A 16,810-nucleotide genomic window follows, 5' to 3' on the forward strand; every position below is an offset into this window, starting at 1 on the left:
GTGTTGTAGGGGTGATCTTACTCATGGTTACAAAAGCCTAAAGCTCCAAAAACACATGTGGCATTTAACCAACTTCTGACCTTGGCTGAAGGTGAAGTTCTGATTTAGTGTTAACAGCCACTTGCCTACAGGGAGACTGTTTCCCATTAGCAGGTGTTGTTTTGTTCATTATGCTCATTAAACTTGGTATTTCCTAAAAGAGTGATGACTGAAACCAGCTGTCAGGTTGTCAGGTATTTATTCATCAGTTCAAAATGCTGAACACAGCATCAACAATCTAATTGCCTGTAGTATCAGAGCTGTTTCAACCAGCTCAACCAGTGTATCAGTTCATTTGGGTTGATTATTGCAAAAAAAAAAAGCCACTGTGGTAGATGATTTTGTTAATACTACTGAGACAGTTGTGCTCCTCAGCAGTTAAAAAGAGTGGAGGAAAGAGAACATAAAATATCCTCTGCACTGCTGTGATCTGGAGGCAAGTGTACACCCTTATTTTAGTGTTGTGTGTAAGGGAAAAAAAGGAAAAAGCTGTTGTGCCAAAATGTTTCCAGGGATATTTTCTCCAAACACCACACTAATTGTAATTAACTGTAATGTCATTTACTTTTCTAACTTGCCTTTGAAAATACTAAGCACTGTGATACAACTAACTCACACACATATAGCACAGATAAGAGGTAATTCCTGCTTGAAGAAACACCTGACAGAAACTCACTGCCTGAGACAGGCCTTGATGGATCCTATTTTACAAAAAAAATGGTAAGGAAATATTTTTCATTTGGCTTGTCAAATGAATTGCACTTTTTCAGTTAGTGGCTATGTTGTTATTACTCTGACTGTTCCTCCTCTTAATGCTCTTCTGTGAAGAAAAAAAGGGAGTTCTCTTGTGTGCATTTGCTGTGTTATGTACCTGTTCCCTGCACATTAGCTCTAGACCACCTCAAAGGTCAAATCAATGACAATATTAATTTCTTGCATGGACTTGTTAGTGAAAATCATTAGCTCCTCACAGCAAAATTGTAATATTGATGCTGCAATATTTTTTTTAATTTACTTGTAAAACTTCTTGCAGGCAATGTAGCAGGAATTTGCATGTGATTATCGTTTCAAATGGCTTCTCTGACATGGTGAAATGAGAGATGTGATAATTACTGAATGCTATTATCTTTAAGAGAACTCATTTCCTGAGCTGACGGAGTAGCCCCTAAAAAATAAATGCACTACAGCATAAAACAGAAGATGAAAAGCTGTATTAGTTGGCAAGATAGGTGGTTTTTAAAATGTTTGCTCTATGTGGTAGCAGCAGGTTCAATTGTACAGATTTAAATGAAAGTTAAACCTATTACTAGTAGTCATTGGCTGTCTCCACTGCTAAAGAAGTTGTTATATAAGGAATAATTATTAATTAATTAATTAATATTAGGAAAAGGTTAATCTCTATAGTTTGGTGGTACTGGTGAGATCCCACCTGGAGTGCTGGGTCTGGCTTGGGAGTGCTCAGCACGGAACCTGTTGGAGTGAGTCCAGGGGAGGCCATGGATGTGATGTGAGAGCTGGAGCAGCCCTCCTGTGGAGACAGGCTGAGAGAGCTGGGCTGTTCACCCTGGAGAAGAGAAGGCTCTGGGGAGACCTTAGAGCCTCTTCCAGTACCGAAAGAGGCCTACAAAAGAGCTGGAGGGGACTTTTTACAAGGTAGTACAGGGACAGGACAAGGGGGAGTGGCTTTAAACTGAAAGAGGGTGGGTTTAGATTTGATATTGGGAAGAAATTCTTTACTGTGGGGGTGATGAGGCACGGACACAAATTGCAGTGCCAGAAAATGCCTTTGAGTTAAAGTGAACATAAAAACAAATAAGAAAACAAAAAGAGCATAGATTTGAAAATAACTAATCACAAAGGATTTTCCCAAAATGGCAGTGTTGTCCAGCTGTCCTGAGCTGTCTAAAGGGAAGAGGAATATGCTAACATAAGTTGTCTATTTGGATGTAGCTTTGCATGCTCTGTTGGAAGAAGTTTCCTCTACATAATTTCTAGTTGATCACAGACCAGAGAGTTAAAAATGCATAAAAGGTAATTGTGTGAATTCTTTTTGGCCTCTTACTTTGAGGACTCCAAACAGTTTTTAAGAGACTGAGGGTGCCTAAATCTACCCTCACCCCAAACAGGTTTAAGCATCACTCTCTCCTACCCTTCAGTTCTGCTCACTTGATCATCTTTCTTGTTGCACCCTGTGCTACAGGGAGCCCTTTACACTCAACTGTACAGAAAAACTATTGGAAAAGGAAGAAAAAATTTAAAAAACATACTGAAAAAGTAGACTTATGCATTGCCCCTAAACCTGGAGCATCTAAGAAATGTTCCAGACCATTAAGCCCATGATGGACTGTGCAGGGTGCGTCTGGCTGGAGAAGAAACCCAATGAGCAGATGATTTACAGGCTAAAGAGCTCACTGAAGTTGCCCTTGCTGCGCCTTGAGCACGTTTGTGCCTTTAGGTGTCACTGTTCACCTGCAGCGTGCGTTCCCCTCGCTGAAGGAGCTGTGTCTGTGTCACTCCAGCCGAGCGAAGAAAAATTCCAAGGCTGCTCTGTTGCTACAGCTCTGCAATACCACATTCAGAGGAGCAAGGTGAGTCCAACATTAACCTGAGGTGAGTGATCTGATTTAACACAGAGCTGGGACAACCAAGCTTCCTTCTATAACACTGCACATTCTGATTTTTAAATTTATTTCTCCCTCCCCAGTTGCTGGATGCTCCTGTAAATTGGTTGCAACAGAGTACAAACTTGATGTACAGTCACAGTCCTGCTAGATTTAGTGTCACACAACAGTGGCAGTAAATTTTTTGCAGCACATGTGTGTGTGATAACTGCTTAGAAATCCAACACTAAAAGTGATTGACGGCTTGGTCATCCTGTCAATTTGCTCATGCTCGTAATTATGGCCAAGAAGGGAAATTAAAACAGCCTTCATGTATTTCAGAAATCATATGACAACATTGGCAGATGAATTATTTTAGCAATGCATGCTGTAATTTGTTGTGTCCATTAACCCACTCTTGTACTTGTGACAAAATGTCAGAAAGCTAAAACTGAGGACTGCAACTGTGCTGAAACCTGACCAGCATCATCCCACTGACCCACCTGCAGTCAGCAGTGAGGTATTTTGTTGCAGTGTTGTTCAAGATGTTACTTTTCTCCTTTCTGACTAAAAACATGGGAGTTCTGCATTTTGCCAAAAATTAGTGGTTTTCTTTGTGTAGAGAATCAGAATAATCCTTCAACTAACTGGCATTCCAGAAAGCCATCCACTAAAACCCTCAGAGTACCCCTGCTTTGAGAACACAGGTGTACCTTCTGGTTTGTTACATGGCATTAGGATTTTGAAAACAAATTTGGACAGTGTTCTGACTGCTTGGAACTCTGAAATCAGAGATTCAGACATTTGGTTTGATTCCTGGACTGTTTCTCATAATGCTTTTTGATTTTAAAACCAGAGCTTCATCCTTTAGTTCACCCAGTGACATGCTGGACCCTACAGTACTTCCAATTTTACTAAAGTGAGCTTTTGTTTAATACTCTGAATTTATCTGTATTCAAATCCTGTTAAGTCTGAATTGAGGCTAACATTAAGAAAGAGTCTGCATTCCTCCTGAACACCCATATCCACAAGTCTTTCCTTGAAAGGCAAACTGCTTTCTGAAAAACAAATGTGGGGTAGGCACATTTAACAGCACCCTGTGGTGAGATACCTCCAGAATTTTCACTATTAGGGCACCTTGGATAGTTATTAATTTTAAAAAATATAAGAAAGCAAAAAAATTAACATTTATTCTAGCTGTGATTTAGCGTTCTGATTATACACTTAAAACATATATTTTCCTTCTAAGATAATGCAACTGAACTGAAAAGAAAGGATTATTCCAAGAGCAGGGATATCGTCTAGAGAATGCAGAGGACAAACCCATCAAAGCATAAGCATAAATGTATCTTCCAAGGCAAAAAAATCCAGAAGCAATCTTTCTGAACATTTGTTCAATGATGGCAAATCAAGACTCAAAGACATTTTTATAGGATCTGCCATTAACTTGTTAATTACTATCAGCTTAATCTGTTAATATCAGACATGTCTCTACCTAGCTGGCATTAACAGCAGCAAATGGTCTTTGTTTTTTACCTCATCTACACCTTAAGCCATTACCTGTTCTGGAAAATAGAAAGGTTATTTTGTTGCCTTGGCTGCTTCTTTGTAATTTCTTCCTCATGGGTTTGTAAGTATCAAAAATAGTTTCCCTTATTTTCCATTGGCAGATGTGGAGTAGAGTAGGGAATAACTTCACACATTTTAAATTTAGCCTGGAGGAATGTTAAATGTCCCCATTGTTAGTACCAGGCTTATGATGCAAGAAAGGCTAAAATCTTCCAGACAGCAACAATCAACCATTCCCCATAATGGGACCTACTTAACAAAAGCCCCAGTCAATCCATTAAAGAGACATATTCAGAAAGGGAGATATTTTATCCAGGACCCTAATTCCTGGATAAAATTTTGTATGTAAATGGTCCCAGAATGGGGCAGAACATCATATGGAAGCATCAGGAGACAAACAACGCTTCTTCCCAGCAGTCAATTTCAAAATACAACAAATACATTAGGAAATTGGAATTAATTTGCCAGCTAAACCTTCTCCCTGGTTTCTTCCTCTGTACAGGAAATCATGTTTTCTTGGAGACCAAGCAGTTTTGCAATTCAGGCTCTAAGCTATGCCATGAACAGAGAGGCTGGGACAGTGTTGGAGACGTACAGGAGTCTGTGTGTGTACTGAAGAGAGTCCCAGCCACAAAGCAGAGGATGGAGAACCATTGCTTTCCGAGCACCAGCACACAGAAACAATAAAAACTGAACAGCCTTCAGCAGAGGACTCCACAGGAGAAGCAAGACTCCACCTCTGCCACCAAACCCGTGGCAGACATCAGCAAGTTTGCCACGTGCACACCACACTGTCCCACTTACCGTGAGGGCGCCATGGGCTGGTCTCGGTGCGCCCAGAGAGGCCTCCCAGCCCCGTGATAAATAAATGTCCATCAGCCGGAGCACAGGGCTGGTCACTGACCTTCATCCCCTCGGTTTGCCCCAAGCAGAGGGCTCGGGGGGTTTAACAGAGGCGCTTTGATCTCCTTCCCCACGGAGGGCTCCATGGATCTGCCACAGGCCCAGGAGCTCGGGCCAGCACACGGGCTGTGGGGAGCTAATCACACTCACAGCTTCAGAGCTCCAGCGTGCATAAATCACTGAAATGTGGCCTTAAAAGCTGTGTCTCCCGAAAAGGGCAAACCTCTCAAAAAAAATAAATAATGACCCTTCAATTTTTTCAGAAAGTACCCAGTAAAACAAAAAAGATGGTCCCTATATAAAATGGGCCCTCCCCATTTTGCAGCAAGAATCATAAATCCAATATTCCCCAGCCACTGCAAATTAGAGATTTCTATTAGATTGTGTAGCTTGGCCAGTCTCTGCACATAGGAACTGGAGAAGAACAGCAAGTCAAAATGAGTAGTACTGTGCACAATAGGCTTGAAAAAACATTCAAGTACCAACAGCTATAAGAATTTCTTTCCTTACAGTTCTTACAAGGAGCTTTAATTCATCCTTTTCTGCAGCTCCTGCCTTCATATTGTTGTGGCAGAAAGCTGTTGGGGATTTTAATTTTCATCTCTATACGTGATAAATCCAAATATAAAAATGGTTTGACTTCCTTGGAAATGTTCTGGACATAGCCAGCTTGTGCAAGAATTGAAAAATCACCAATCTTTTCCAAATGATAGCATCTCTTTCCTATTTGTTTTTTGGGGGATTTTTTTTTTAATTTTTTTTTTTTTTTTCCATCTAGAATGAAGTGTGTTCAAATTTGTGAAAAATCAGTCTCCAAACAGTAACTCTGCAATTGGTATGGGGGTTTGGGGATTGGTTTTTGGTTTGTTTTTCTTCTGGGCTTCTTGTTGTTGGCTTGATTTTTGTTTACATTTTTTAATTGGGGAAGAGCTGGGAGAGTGACTAGGTTTTACTTGGCAGATTTTCTTCATTCTAACCAGTCATGTCAGAACTACATTTCCTCCACCCCCTCCAATATTCCTAGGCAGTCAGCCAGAGGAATAGACTCCAAAGCTACTCAAAGAAAAAATGTCTCAGTCTCATATGCCTTAAGATACCTTTACATTTCTGTAGTACTATAGATGCTTCTTAAATAAAGCCCACCCAAAGCAGCACTGAATTCAGTAATCCTGGCAACGTCCGTGTGTTTACTGGTTTATCTGGGTCCCCTAGAAAGGGCTGAAGGAAAAGAAACAAGAAGCCAGGAGAGCTGTAGGAGAATTCTTTCCACCTTCTTCATTGATACCCTTCATGCCATTCAAATAGACTCCGGAATACACTACTTTAATTAGCAAAGCTTGTTTTAAAGTAAACAACACAAACACTCCTTATAGGACAGTCACAGTCTCCCCTGCTAGATATACAGGCTTTTTGGCAAGATCACATTCAAACAGCATGAAATTCACCCATGGGCACGGTCCCGAGAAGGCCCTTGCACCTCTTTAACTTCCATTTAGCTGCTCTGGATAGGAGCGAGTGGTTTGTGGGATAAGGACAGCTTTCCTCCAAAAAAAAAGATGGTCCAAATCCACATCTGTAAAGATCATCAGTTTTACCACTATAAGGTCATAAAGGTGTGATATAGGCGTCATGCATAGAGTACATACCATAATTTGTTTGAGTCCTGTCCCCAAGTGACTTTGAGTCCCCGTGAAAGTACAAAGCACAACGCGCCCGCAATGGAACCCGTGGTGGCTATCTCTGCTGCGTTGTGCTCTTTCCTGGGAACACTGCAAAGTCATTCAACAGACAGGAGTCAGGACAGCAGTGAGAAGAGTATCCTCATGAGGAAGCTCTGACAGGATTCCTTTTGGTACAAATGGGAGAACATGAGAGTCCCGTCTTCGGTCAGTAATTGCTAAACAAACAGAAATTGGAAATCATTGATGCGACATTGACCCATAAAACACTGATCACTGAGGCCCTGTTCTCCCCTGTGCCACACACAGGGAACAACAGATGCTCCAAGTAAACAGGGTAAGAACAAAACAGTATGGAAATAATGTGGTTCCTTAACAAATGTCTTACTGTAGTCCATTTATGCTGACTGACACCGGTTGTTCTTTTCAGTTATAACTGTGCAACAAAATCAGACATGTCTCATCTTCCAGTCTTGATACTGAGCTGTTGCTGATTTTCTTTTGTTGGTCAAGTTATTTAATTTTTCTCTTATTTTTCTTTTTTTTCCTTTTTCTTTTTTTTTGGTTTTTTTTTGCTTTTTTTTTGTTTACATCTACGTTTATCAACACTGATACATTACAGATCTTGTTAGTTATACTTTGAAGTCTGATCATGCAGAACTACAGGCAGGTGCAACTTAGATCTTATTACAGGATGGACATGGCAAGGTGAACAGTTGTTTTTGCTAGTTAAGATCTGGAGCTTTGTTACTGTTGTGGCTTAATGTATACTGGCCATAAGTCCCACTTACCCAATTTACTAAATATACATGATTCTATATGTACACTGAAACTTCCAGCACCCTCCTTTATCACCACTTGACTGACTCAGGAGAAGGTCAGAGGTCAACCATATTTAGGCAAACAGCAGCCTTATTGTAAAAGTTTTTAACAGAAAGAGCGCGTCAGATTATTACATATTACTTACAGAGGAAGGAAAAAAAAATAAGTCCATACAACTATTTACATTATAAATATCTTGCTTTTCAGAAGACAAGAATGGCCCTGTTCAGTGAAAATTAGCAAAAGAGACCTGTCTGAAATGAAAAGCATGGTAAGGATACATTTATTTCCCAAATTGACTGTGTCTTCCTTCAATATGTGCTTTTCAGCTTTTCCCACTCAGGTAAAAAGGCACCATTAGCCTCAGCTGAAGTTTTTCAACATTCTTTTGTCAAATCAAACGCTCTTTAAAACTCAAACTTGCCATAGGCCAACGAGCCTGAACATGCATTAAGTTAAACATTTCACTTCTTGCAATCAATTGTTGATTAAAAAACCCCAAACCTACAACAAAAATGAAAGAAAAATCAGGCCCCACTGGCAAGTTCCGAATACACTAAGAAGCTTCCACTAAATTCCACTGGACAGGTCAGTTTTCCAGCCCATTGGTGAAGATGACACATTCACCATTCCCCTGCATACCTCAAGCATCTTTACTAATTAAGACAATTACATATTTATGTAGTATTCAAACCTACTACACAATGATTTTCTTTTTGTGTGTGTGTGTTTGTGTGTGAAAAAGATCACCTTGAGCTTGCAATTAGTTAATGGTGTCCTTTGTAAAGTGGTGGAAGTTCAAATAAGCACAGCCATCAGATTCTTGAAGATGTGTGATTATGTTACAACTCCTCTCTTTATCTACACTGACAACTGGGATCAAGCACAAGTGGAACAGAGGTTCTAAAAATCCATATGAACACCCTCTCTTCCTTACACACACATACAGAAGTAAAGGAAAAGAAAAGCCTAAACATAAATTGAATGACTAACTCAGACTTTAAAAACAAAACTAATTGGTTCCTGCAGGTTTTCTTTCATATTGCTCTCCCTGGAAGCACAGTGTTTGTTGCAAAATACCTTTTTTTTGTTTGTTTTTGCATGATTGAATTCACACAAAATTTTAAACTCTAAATAACCATGAAGGAAGAAATATAAGTAGATCTGAATATAAATAAATAGATCTGAAACTCAAATCGTTTTTGGTTCTTTGAACTACTGTGAAGCTTGCAATGTATATAAGCTAGCATTGGTTACTAGAAGTTACTTTGAATTAAAATATTCCAATTCCATTTTACAATAATTCCAGCATATTCAAAATGCTTTTTTAATAAAAACATTTGGGAGATTTTCTAAAAGTGACTCTCTCAGGCAGTTCTAAAAGTTACTATTAGCATGTTTTTCATGAGAAAATAAATTGGCGGAAAAGAAATCACTGGCGCTCACTGACAAATTTAGAATACAATCCAAATCAGTTAAGTAGTACTACTTTGGGAAATTCCCTAAAGGCACTGCATCAGGTCTAATTTCTTCAGTATTGTTATCCCAGAATTAGAAAGTAAAGCAATATCTATGAAGATAAAGGAATGTATATGAACCAAATTGCTTATAAATTTGGAAGAGTGACATAGTGACTTGATCATCTGTCTCGTGTAACATTCAGAAGCCAGTGCTGTGCAGGAACTGGTGATTTCCAGAGGAAAACCAGCAGTGCATTAGGGCTTAGAAAACCTGATCAGGCTTTCTGTAGCTTTGTTGTTTGGGGTTTTTTGTAGGGTTTTTGGTGGGTTTTTTGACACACTGCCATACTTGCACTCCAGTTTCAGTCTGTTTTATGTAATGCAAACTTGCTATCATTCATTAATCTATTTGTGCCATGGAATCCTAGATAGCAGGGGGGAACATCAACCACAATACAAGTTGTATAAATCACAGTGATCAACTCAAATATCTGAACTCTCTGAAGATATATTGTAATGGAATACAGTCAAAGCTCACAAAACCCTATAGCAGCTACCAAGTCAGTAGCTGAAGACTGTTTTCAAAAATTACCAAAAATTTTGGATTGAAAACATACATAACCTTACATCAACTTGTAATAAATCAATGCCTCCTCCTTGTTTAAACTCAGCAGTGAGAAAGAAAATGGTGGGATGGCCTTTTAAGAACTGTTCTGACTTCTTTCTTTTTTTTTCCCTCATACTATCCCGAAGTTCTCCATCTGGAAAAAAAGCAGGGATGTTTTGCAGCAATTTTCCTCTCTACCATCTCGATGCAGCTAGTGGTCTGAGCAGTCGCAGACAGATAATGCTCGTGCCATTTTCGTCACCCTGCTGATGCCTACATACATGTCTTAGGTGAGCCACTTGGGACAGAATTGCCTTGGGCATTAAGGCACTTATGACACCAAGAGGCTGTGAGGCATATTTTCAGAAATGCCAAGGTGTCCAGCTGCCATTAAGGATGATGTAAGTTATGCCACGTCTGGCACAGGCTCACTGATTGCCCCTAATGATGCCTAAATACCTTGGAATATCTGTCACAGATCTTTGGCTTTCCAATTTCCTTCATTTCTGCAGTGGTGGCAATGATGCTTACAACTGCAAACCTCAGAGAATTAAGTGAAAATTGTTGCCAAAGTACTCCATTTAGTAATGTGTGATGCAGAAGTAGGTTTAAAAGATCAATGGCAAAATTAAGGAAACAATCTATCATTATCAAGCTGAATAAAATTTTGGAATAATGGGGAACAGACTTTAAGAGGATGATACCAAAACTTCTAGAATCAGAAAAAATAAGTGTTTTCCCTCAAAGCATCCTCAGAACATCATCACTAGTATCCTTTATTCAAGAGTACATTGTCACTGTCATATTTTCTGGAAAAATCCCTTGCCCAGGACTTCTGTCCTGGGAAACTGAGAAGCCTCAGAGAAAAGGAAAACAATAATTATCTCATTTTCTTCTCCTGTGTTTTGCTGCTTTGGAATGTAGTTTGGAGATTGTTTATGCAACATGTGAATTGTTTTTACTTATTGGCCAATCAGGGGCCAAGCTGTGTCGAACTCGGAAGAGAGAGTAATGAGTTTTCAGTAGTATCTTTCAGCCTTCTGTCTGTTTCCTTTCTGTATTCTTTAGTATAGTTTTATATAGTTTTAGCATAGCATTCTTTAATATAATAATAAAATAATAAATTAGCCTTCTAAGAACATGGAGTCAGATTCATAAGTTCCTTCCTTCATAGGGGTTCCAGAAAATACAAGAGTACATGTGTTATTGTAAGGTATCAGCTGACAGCACCAAATTCTGGGCACAAAGCAAAATGAAGGATGCCATTTCTGTTACTTCAGTTTGGACATACTCGGACCAGAACTTTAAAGAACTAATGCTTTCCTTCATTGATGGCTTTCTTTTCTAGTGTCCAATGTGGACAGCTCCAAGTCTCCTTCCCCAGACAGAGCTTCTCATGAAGGAGACTGATTTGAGGACAAAAAGAGATGCAGTAATTCTTTCAGGCCCCATTTCAGCAAGGCACTTAAGCACATGCTGATGTCGATCACTGCTGAGCAAAGGACAAAAGCACACGCTAGTTAATATTTGTAAGCATCCTACAGTCTCCATGAGATGTCTGAACAAGCCCTGGTGCTTAGCAGAATCAGGGAATAAAGCTGATTAAGTAGCTCCTGTGTTGTGAGTCCATTCAGCTCTGACCTAAGGACACCTGCTCTGGTGACTGCTTCTCCACCCTGCACTCATGAACCCAAACAGGACTGAATTATACCATGGGACTAAGAGCACAGATTTGCCTTCAAGAGATGAAATGTGGGAGGTCTACAAGTCCTCTTTATCTGCAAGTCCTCCATTTATCTACTATAAATGGCTTCTCTGCTGTTGCCTATGCCACATCTCCGTAACACCACTGGCAATGAATGGGGATTACTCCAAGTTTCTACAGTCTACACTGGTGATATTTTTGCAGTTTTGCCTCAATGAGACTCAGTTTAGCTTTGCTTAAATAACACACCCAAATGGTGCACACTAAGGAATGTAAAGTAGATACTAGTTACCTGAATATTATTAATATGTATCTATGGTGAATTAAATCTGGAGGTGATATATTTAATTATTGCTAAGAAGTCACCCTTGGTGTTATTGCCTACATACCTACAGAGCTTTGCTGTTAACCTTTCAATACTTTTATGATCATTGTCTTTGGAGTGAGAGTTACATCACTCAATAATCACCTGATGTTTCATGGCTTAAGAGAGAATATTGCTAAATATATTTAGCAGTAGTAAATTATTGCTTTTAAAATTACTGCTCTGAGTTTTAGAACATTAACAACCTAATTTTATTCTCCAAAAAAATTTGGTAAAAATCTACCAAAAATATAACCAGGGAAAGACTCCCACTTCTTACAGCAATTGTAATACAGCTCAGATCTACCAAGTCTGATTTTATTTTTTATCCTCATCATTTTTATCTCCCCTCCTCCCCACCCTGGAGAGATTTTTTTTTTCTTCCCTTTCTTCCCTTTGAAAAAAACTGACTTGATACTATTTTTTTTCCTACCACAGAATGGCAGGTTTGTAAGCCACCCAATGGAACAGTCCTATTTTGGTAGAGTTTTGAAAACTAAAGAATTAGTGAATTTAAAATATCCACTAACATAGTCTAAACAGTTTCTCTCTCTGGCATTTGGAAAAGCATTAGAGAAGGATTTAGCTCATTTCAGTTTACATGGCACACATTGGTAAAAGGACAGATGACTTGGATTTTAGTTAATTTCCAACTCAGATAATGATGACCTCGCAGTGGAAAATACCAATTGCTGTTTTGGCTGGAAAAAAATATTCAATGGTTCTGAAATTCTGTGTGGAATTTTGTCATTCTCTACTAAAAACACTTGCTGTTACTTACCACGGGAAATCCTCTGCTTTATTACCTGGCAAATTTAATTTGATATTCAGTCACTGTTGGGTTCTTCAGAACTTGTCCAAACTGCCCAAGACCCCTGGCTGTGACCCTTCCAGGCCAGCTCATGAGCTGATTGATAACTTTGGCTGTTGGAACGTAGGAAAACTAGACCCATGCACTCTGTGCTTCTTTTCTGTGTAACACAGATGCTAAAACTTCCTGGGGAGTCCACTTTTTTGTCATGAGGAAATGAAGAGCCAAAAGCACCCAGAGAATGGCTGTTCTCTGAGTAGCAGAAGTGCCTGCAAGGGAATGATGGAAAGGGAAAACAACCTCTGAGCTGCAAACACACACTGAGAGGGAGTGGGCTGCAAATATCCTTTCTCTAGCTAACCTAATAAAGATCTAGACATAAAATAAAAACAAGTTGGTGTATGTCCTTTTGATCATAGTCTGCTTATTCCCCAACCCTGTCATACCCTCTAATTTACAAACATACATGTACTTCAAAATAGCGAGCCTATCTATGCCCTATGATGATAACTCACTCAACATTGACAGAAAAAGTTGCTTACTGATACCTTTCTGGGCTTAGACATGCAGAAAACCCCTTCATTCTTGTTCCCTGTAACTTGCAAAGATACATGTGCTTCCTTCTAACCCAGTCTTGGCGTATCTGCTCTAAAAATCAGAACAACAAGTCTTAACATTCACAAACTAGCATTTTTTCTATGAAGCTCTGTGGCTTCTTCTTTCAACAAAACTGGTTATTATTTCAAAATATATATACAACTCTCAGCAGAAATTTGGTGCTACATCTTCAAGTGTCTGAGGGAGCCACAGTCCTATGTGGTTATTTACACTTCCACAAGTCCTCATATGTAACCTCATCAAGGAGCAAACAGAATGTGTACTGTAAAATCCCATGTGTGGTTAAGCAGTTCGCCTGGAATGGGCCATTGATAGTCGTGGAGTGCACACTAAGTGCCTGGGCAGATGTGCAGGCACACAGCTGCATGCACTGCCAGGATTCTGTTGGCACATGTGTGTATGTGTGTGAGGAAAAATGCATGGAGATCCCTGCCTGCCTCACTGGGCAGACGGCAGAACGGACAGTGAGGGCAGACACACACTCGTATGGTGGAGCGTGGCTACTGCACACCTTGTCATGCCAGTGTGAAAAAGACAGTTGCAGGTTGCTGGTTTTGCAGCCATTCATTTTACACCTTGTGGGGAGGGGGGCAAAAAAAGGATTTTTTTCAGTTCCTTTTTTCCTTTTGCCCCCCAGTAAGCATCACTGGAAGAAGACCAAAGCAGAGCAACTATAAGTTAAATACACACTTGAGCTTAGCTGCATTACATAACTCTGTAGGAGAAGCAGGCTGAAAAGATTTTTTTTGTTTGTTTGTTTCTTTGTTTGTTTCACTTAAATCTCTGTATTTAATTTCTCTTTCTTTTCATCTCTTAGCTCCCATCATTTTTTCCTCCTAGGTTCCATCATCCTCTGAAGAACGCTGGGTTTCGCAGGCAGGCGGCTAGTCACCTGCAACAACCGAGGGGTCCCGCAGAAGCTTCCAGGCTGCTGTCCGTGTCAGACGCCAGGGTTTGATCCGTGGACATGGATGAGATGTCGTTGACAGATGAGGATGGAGGGAGGCTCTCACTGCTGTTCACTGCTGCACCTGTGCTACGAAAACGAACACCAACGTGATTAAACCCGAAACCCCAGAAGGTGCCACGTGTTAAAGAGCAGAGGGAGCTTACCTGGTGGTACGCAGACCATTTTATCCAGTGGCAAACCTCAGCAGGAAATGGGCCATACAAACTTTACACATTGGATAATATTAAGTATGTTACTAGGAAATTCTGTCCCTCACCAGTCTGCTTTGAAAAGTTATACAGTGTTTGTCACCCCACTTCGTTCTAGCCTGCCTGGTGCTCCAAAACACCCAACAGTCAGAGGCATGTCAGGATCATACAATGTGTGACCAAAACAAAACAGACCCCACCTATTCCTCCATATTCTTCTCATAAAATCCCAGTTTTCTTAGTGGCAGTCTAATAGAGTGGGTGGGATCAAATCACCCAGTGGAAATGCAGAGTGGTTTCTTTCCTTTACTAAGGATTAGGGGACTAAGCCCAGGATTTCAGCCGTGACTGTATTTTCGTACAGCCAAATTTACCTCACCTCTCTGAAATTATGATGGTACCAGACAATATGCAAAAAAACACTTTGACTTTATGAAATGAAGAATGAACCTTCCTGAGATTATCATTAATGAAACTGAACATTCATCACATCCCTGAATAGTAACAGAAATTATCTGTCTGATAAATTCAGACAACTGAATGACAAATATAGAGCCATGTAAACAATGTATTTATCATGCACCTATGACTGCTTAACTGTTACTGCCCATTAACCTCAGCTCAAACTAAAGTTTGCAGAGTAGCATAAAACTGTTTAATTAGGTTTCCTTTTTTCCACTGAACTTCCAGGTGATGATGTTTTTTTGCTCTCTTTATACCAAAATTAGCACTGTCTTCAGTTTGAGAGGGATAGATTAATTTTCATTAAATATTCATGATAATAAAATATGTCATTTTGTATGATCTTGCATAGCTAGAAATTACAGCTAGGCAGGTGACACAGGTCTTTGTTCTGAAGATAGATGCCATTTTGTTCTTCTTTCTGAAAACTGTGCTCAGCCAACTTTTACAGATTTTTATTTCCACCAAATGGCTAGAAATGAACATCTATTATCCAGTAAAACGACACAAATCCTATATTCCTAATACAGAGATTAAAAGTTATCTCTACAGCCGAGGTAAAGTATATGCAGCTATGGGCAAAAGGAAAGAATTTATGTCACTTTCCAGTTTGCAACAAAAACATTAATTTGAGAAAGCAAGCCACCATACCATACCTCCAACCACTATTCTATATTCCTCAACTTTTTCTTCCCTTTATACACATCCACTGTAAATATGCACAAAACAGAGACAGATATGCTCACATTTAGAGCTCCAGATGGGAACTGCCTTCTGCTGTTGTAGTAGTACATTATGGCATCAGAACCAATTAAATTAATTTACTCTCCTGATACATTTGGAAAATAAAATAGTTAATTTTCTAAGTGCTGAAAAAAGAGCAATCTTAATAAATCTGACTGGTGACTGCAGACAGCAATCATCCATCCTCTCTGTCAGAAAATGGGTTTTTCAAAGGGTTATTTTTGTGTACAGCACCATTCAGTACCATACTGTTACTTCATGTTTACATGTTATTTAATCATGTGGCATTTTATGAAAATACTAATCAGTCAAGACAGGTGCATTTATGGGTAGTCAAAATATGACTGAATTCATTAATATAAACGACTAAACAATATATTACCTTTCTGTGTTTACCATGCTGGGCAGAAACCTGCCATTTATTCATGGATACTGTCCTAAGCATAAGACAGAAAGAATTCCAGTAGGTTCAATCAACTTTTGATCAAACTGTTGCTGTACTACTTTCTTTGATGAATGTGGACTCAGCTAGGCAAAATAACTGAAGATACAGCTGCAGAAATTGTTTGGTTGAAGATTTTGTTACACTCTGTCTGATTCAGCACCACTGAATTCAATAAACCCTGCTATGATTTTCTCAGCAAGTATCAGTGCAGCCCACGACTTTCTGGATATTGCATTTTTATGGCTATTCCTAGCTTTCAGCACAATTCCACATGACACAACACAGATGTGACAGCTCCTGCTGCAGCCCCAAAGCACCCAGACTCAGAAACAGATGAAACCACGCTAAACCTCAATGACAGAACTAAAGAGCTCAGCAGCACAAAGCAGGACTTGGGCAGCAACACTCAAATCCCAAACAAAGCTGTCCCAGACAGGAAGGAATGCTCCATTTGCTGTGCTACAGAAGTTTGCTCCTGGAGGGATGTGTGCCAGGTGAGACAGTGCAAATATGACAGAGGTGCACTCAAAAGAGAAAAAGAGCCCCATTTAAGAAGTTGCTGTTTGGGAGGAAGCTTCTCGCTGGCTGCAGGATTGAGGAAAAGTGCTAAAGGTTAGAGAAGGTGAGAAACAGCTCCTGGGATCAGCTCCTGACTCTGCTATTGCCTTGACAGCTTCTCTTTTAGAGCACACATCAGCTTGTGTGCTGTAAAGAAGGGATTCCTTCGTGACAGGGCTCCTGGGAAGTGCTATTAAATAGCACCAATGGAAGTGCCTCTGAGACTTCAACCATGAAGTGATACAGATTTGGGGGTAAAAAAACTG

General features: G+C 39.8%; 1 protein-coding gene and 1 long non-coding RNA gene across 13 annotated transcripts in view; one reads left to right on the forward strand and one right to left on the reverse strand.

Moving 5' to 3' along the window:
- On the forward strand, positions 1–8,093 carry LOC135298804 (uncharacterized). The gene is made up of 3 exons (XR_010360829.1): positions 1–759; positions 2,495–2,627; positions 4,711–8,093. It is a non-coding gene; the product is annotated as an uncharacterized LOC135298804 (long non-coding RNA).
- Positions 6,419–16,810, reverse strand: part of MAPK10 (mitogen-activated protein kinase 10) — a 142,902-nt gene continuing 132,510 nt past the window's right edge. For 11 of the 12 annotated variants that reach the window (XM_064416784.1, XM_064416789.1, XM_064416783.1 and 8 more), the window contains one exon: positions 6,419–14,208. In XM_064416784.1, the coding sequence (XP_064272854.1) occupies positions 14,066–14,208 (143 nt within the window). In that variant the 3' untranslated portion in view covers positions 6,419–14,065. Of the gene's footprint in view, positions 14,214–16,810 lie in introns of all 12 variants that reach the window. The other variant, XM_064416793.1, reaches the window with a different exon arrangement.

Source organism: Passer domesticus, chromosome 4, assembly GCF_036417665.1.
Source record: "Passer domesticus isolate bPasDom1 chromosome 4, bPasDom1.hap1, whole genome shotgun sequence".
NCBI lineage: Eukaryota > Metazoa > Chordata > Aves > Passeriformes > Passeridae > Passer > Passer domesticus.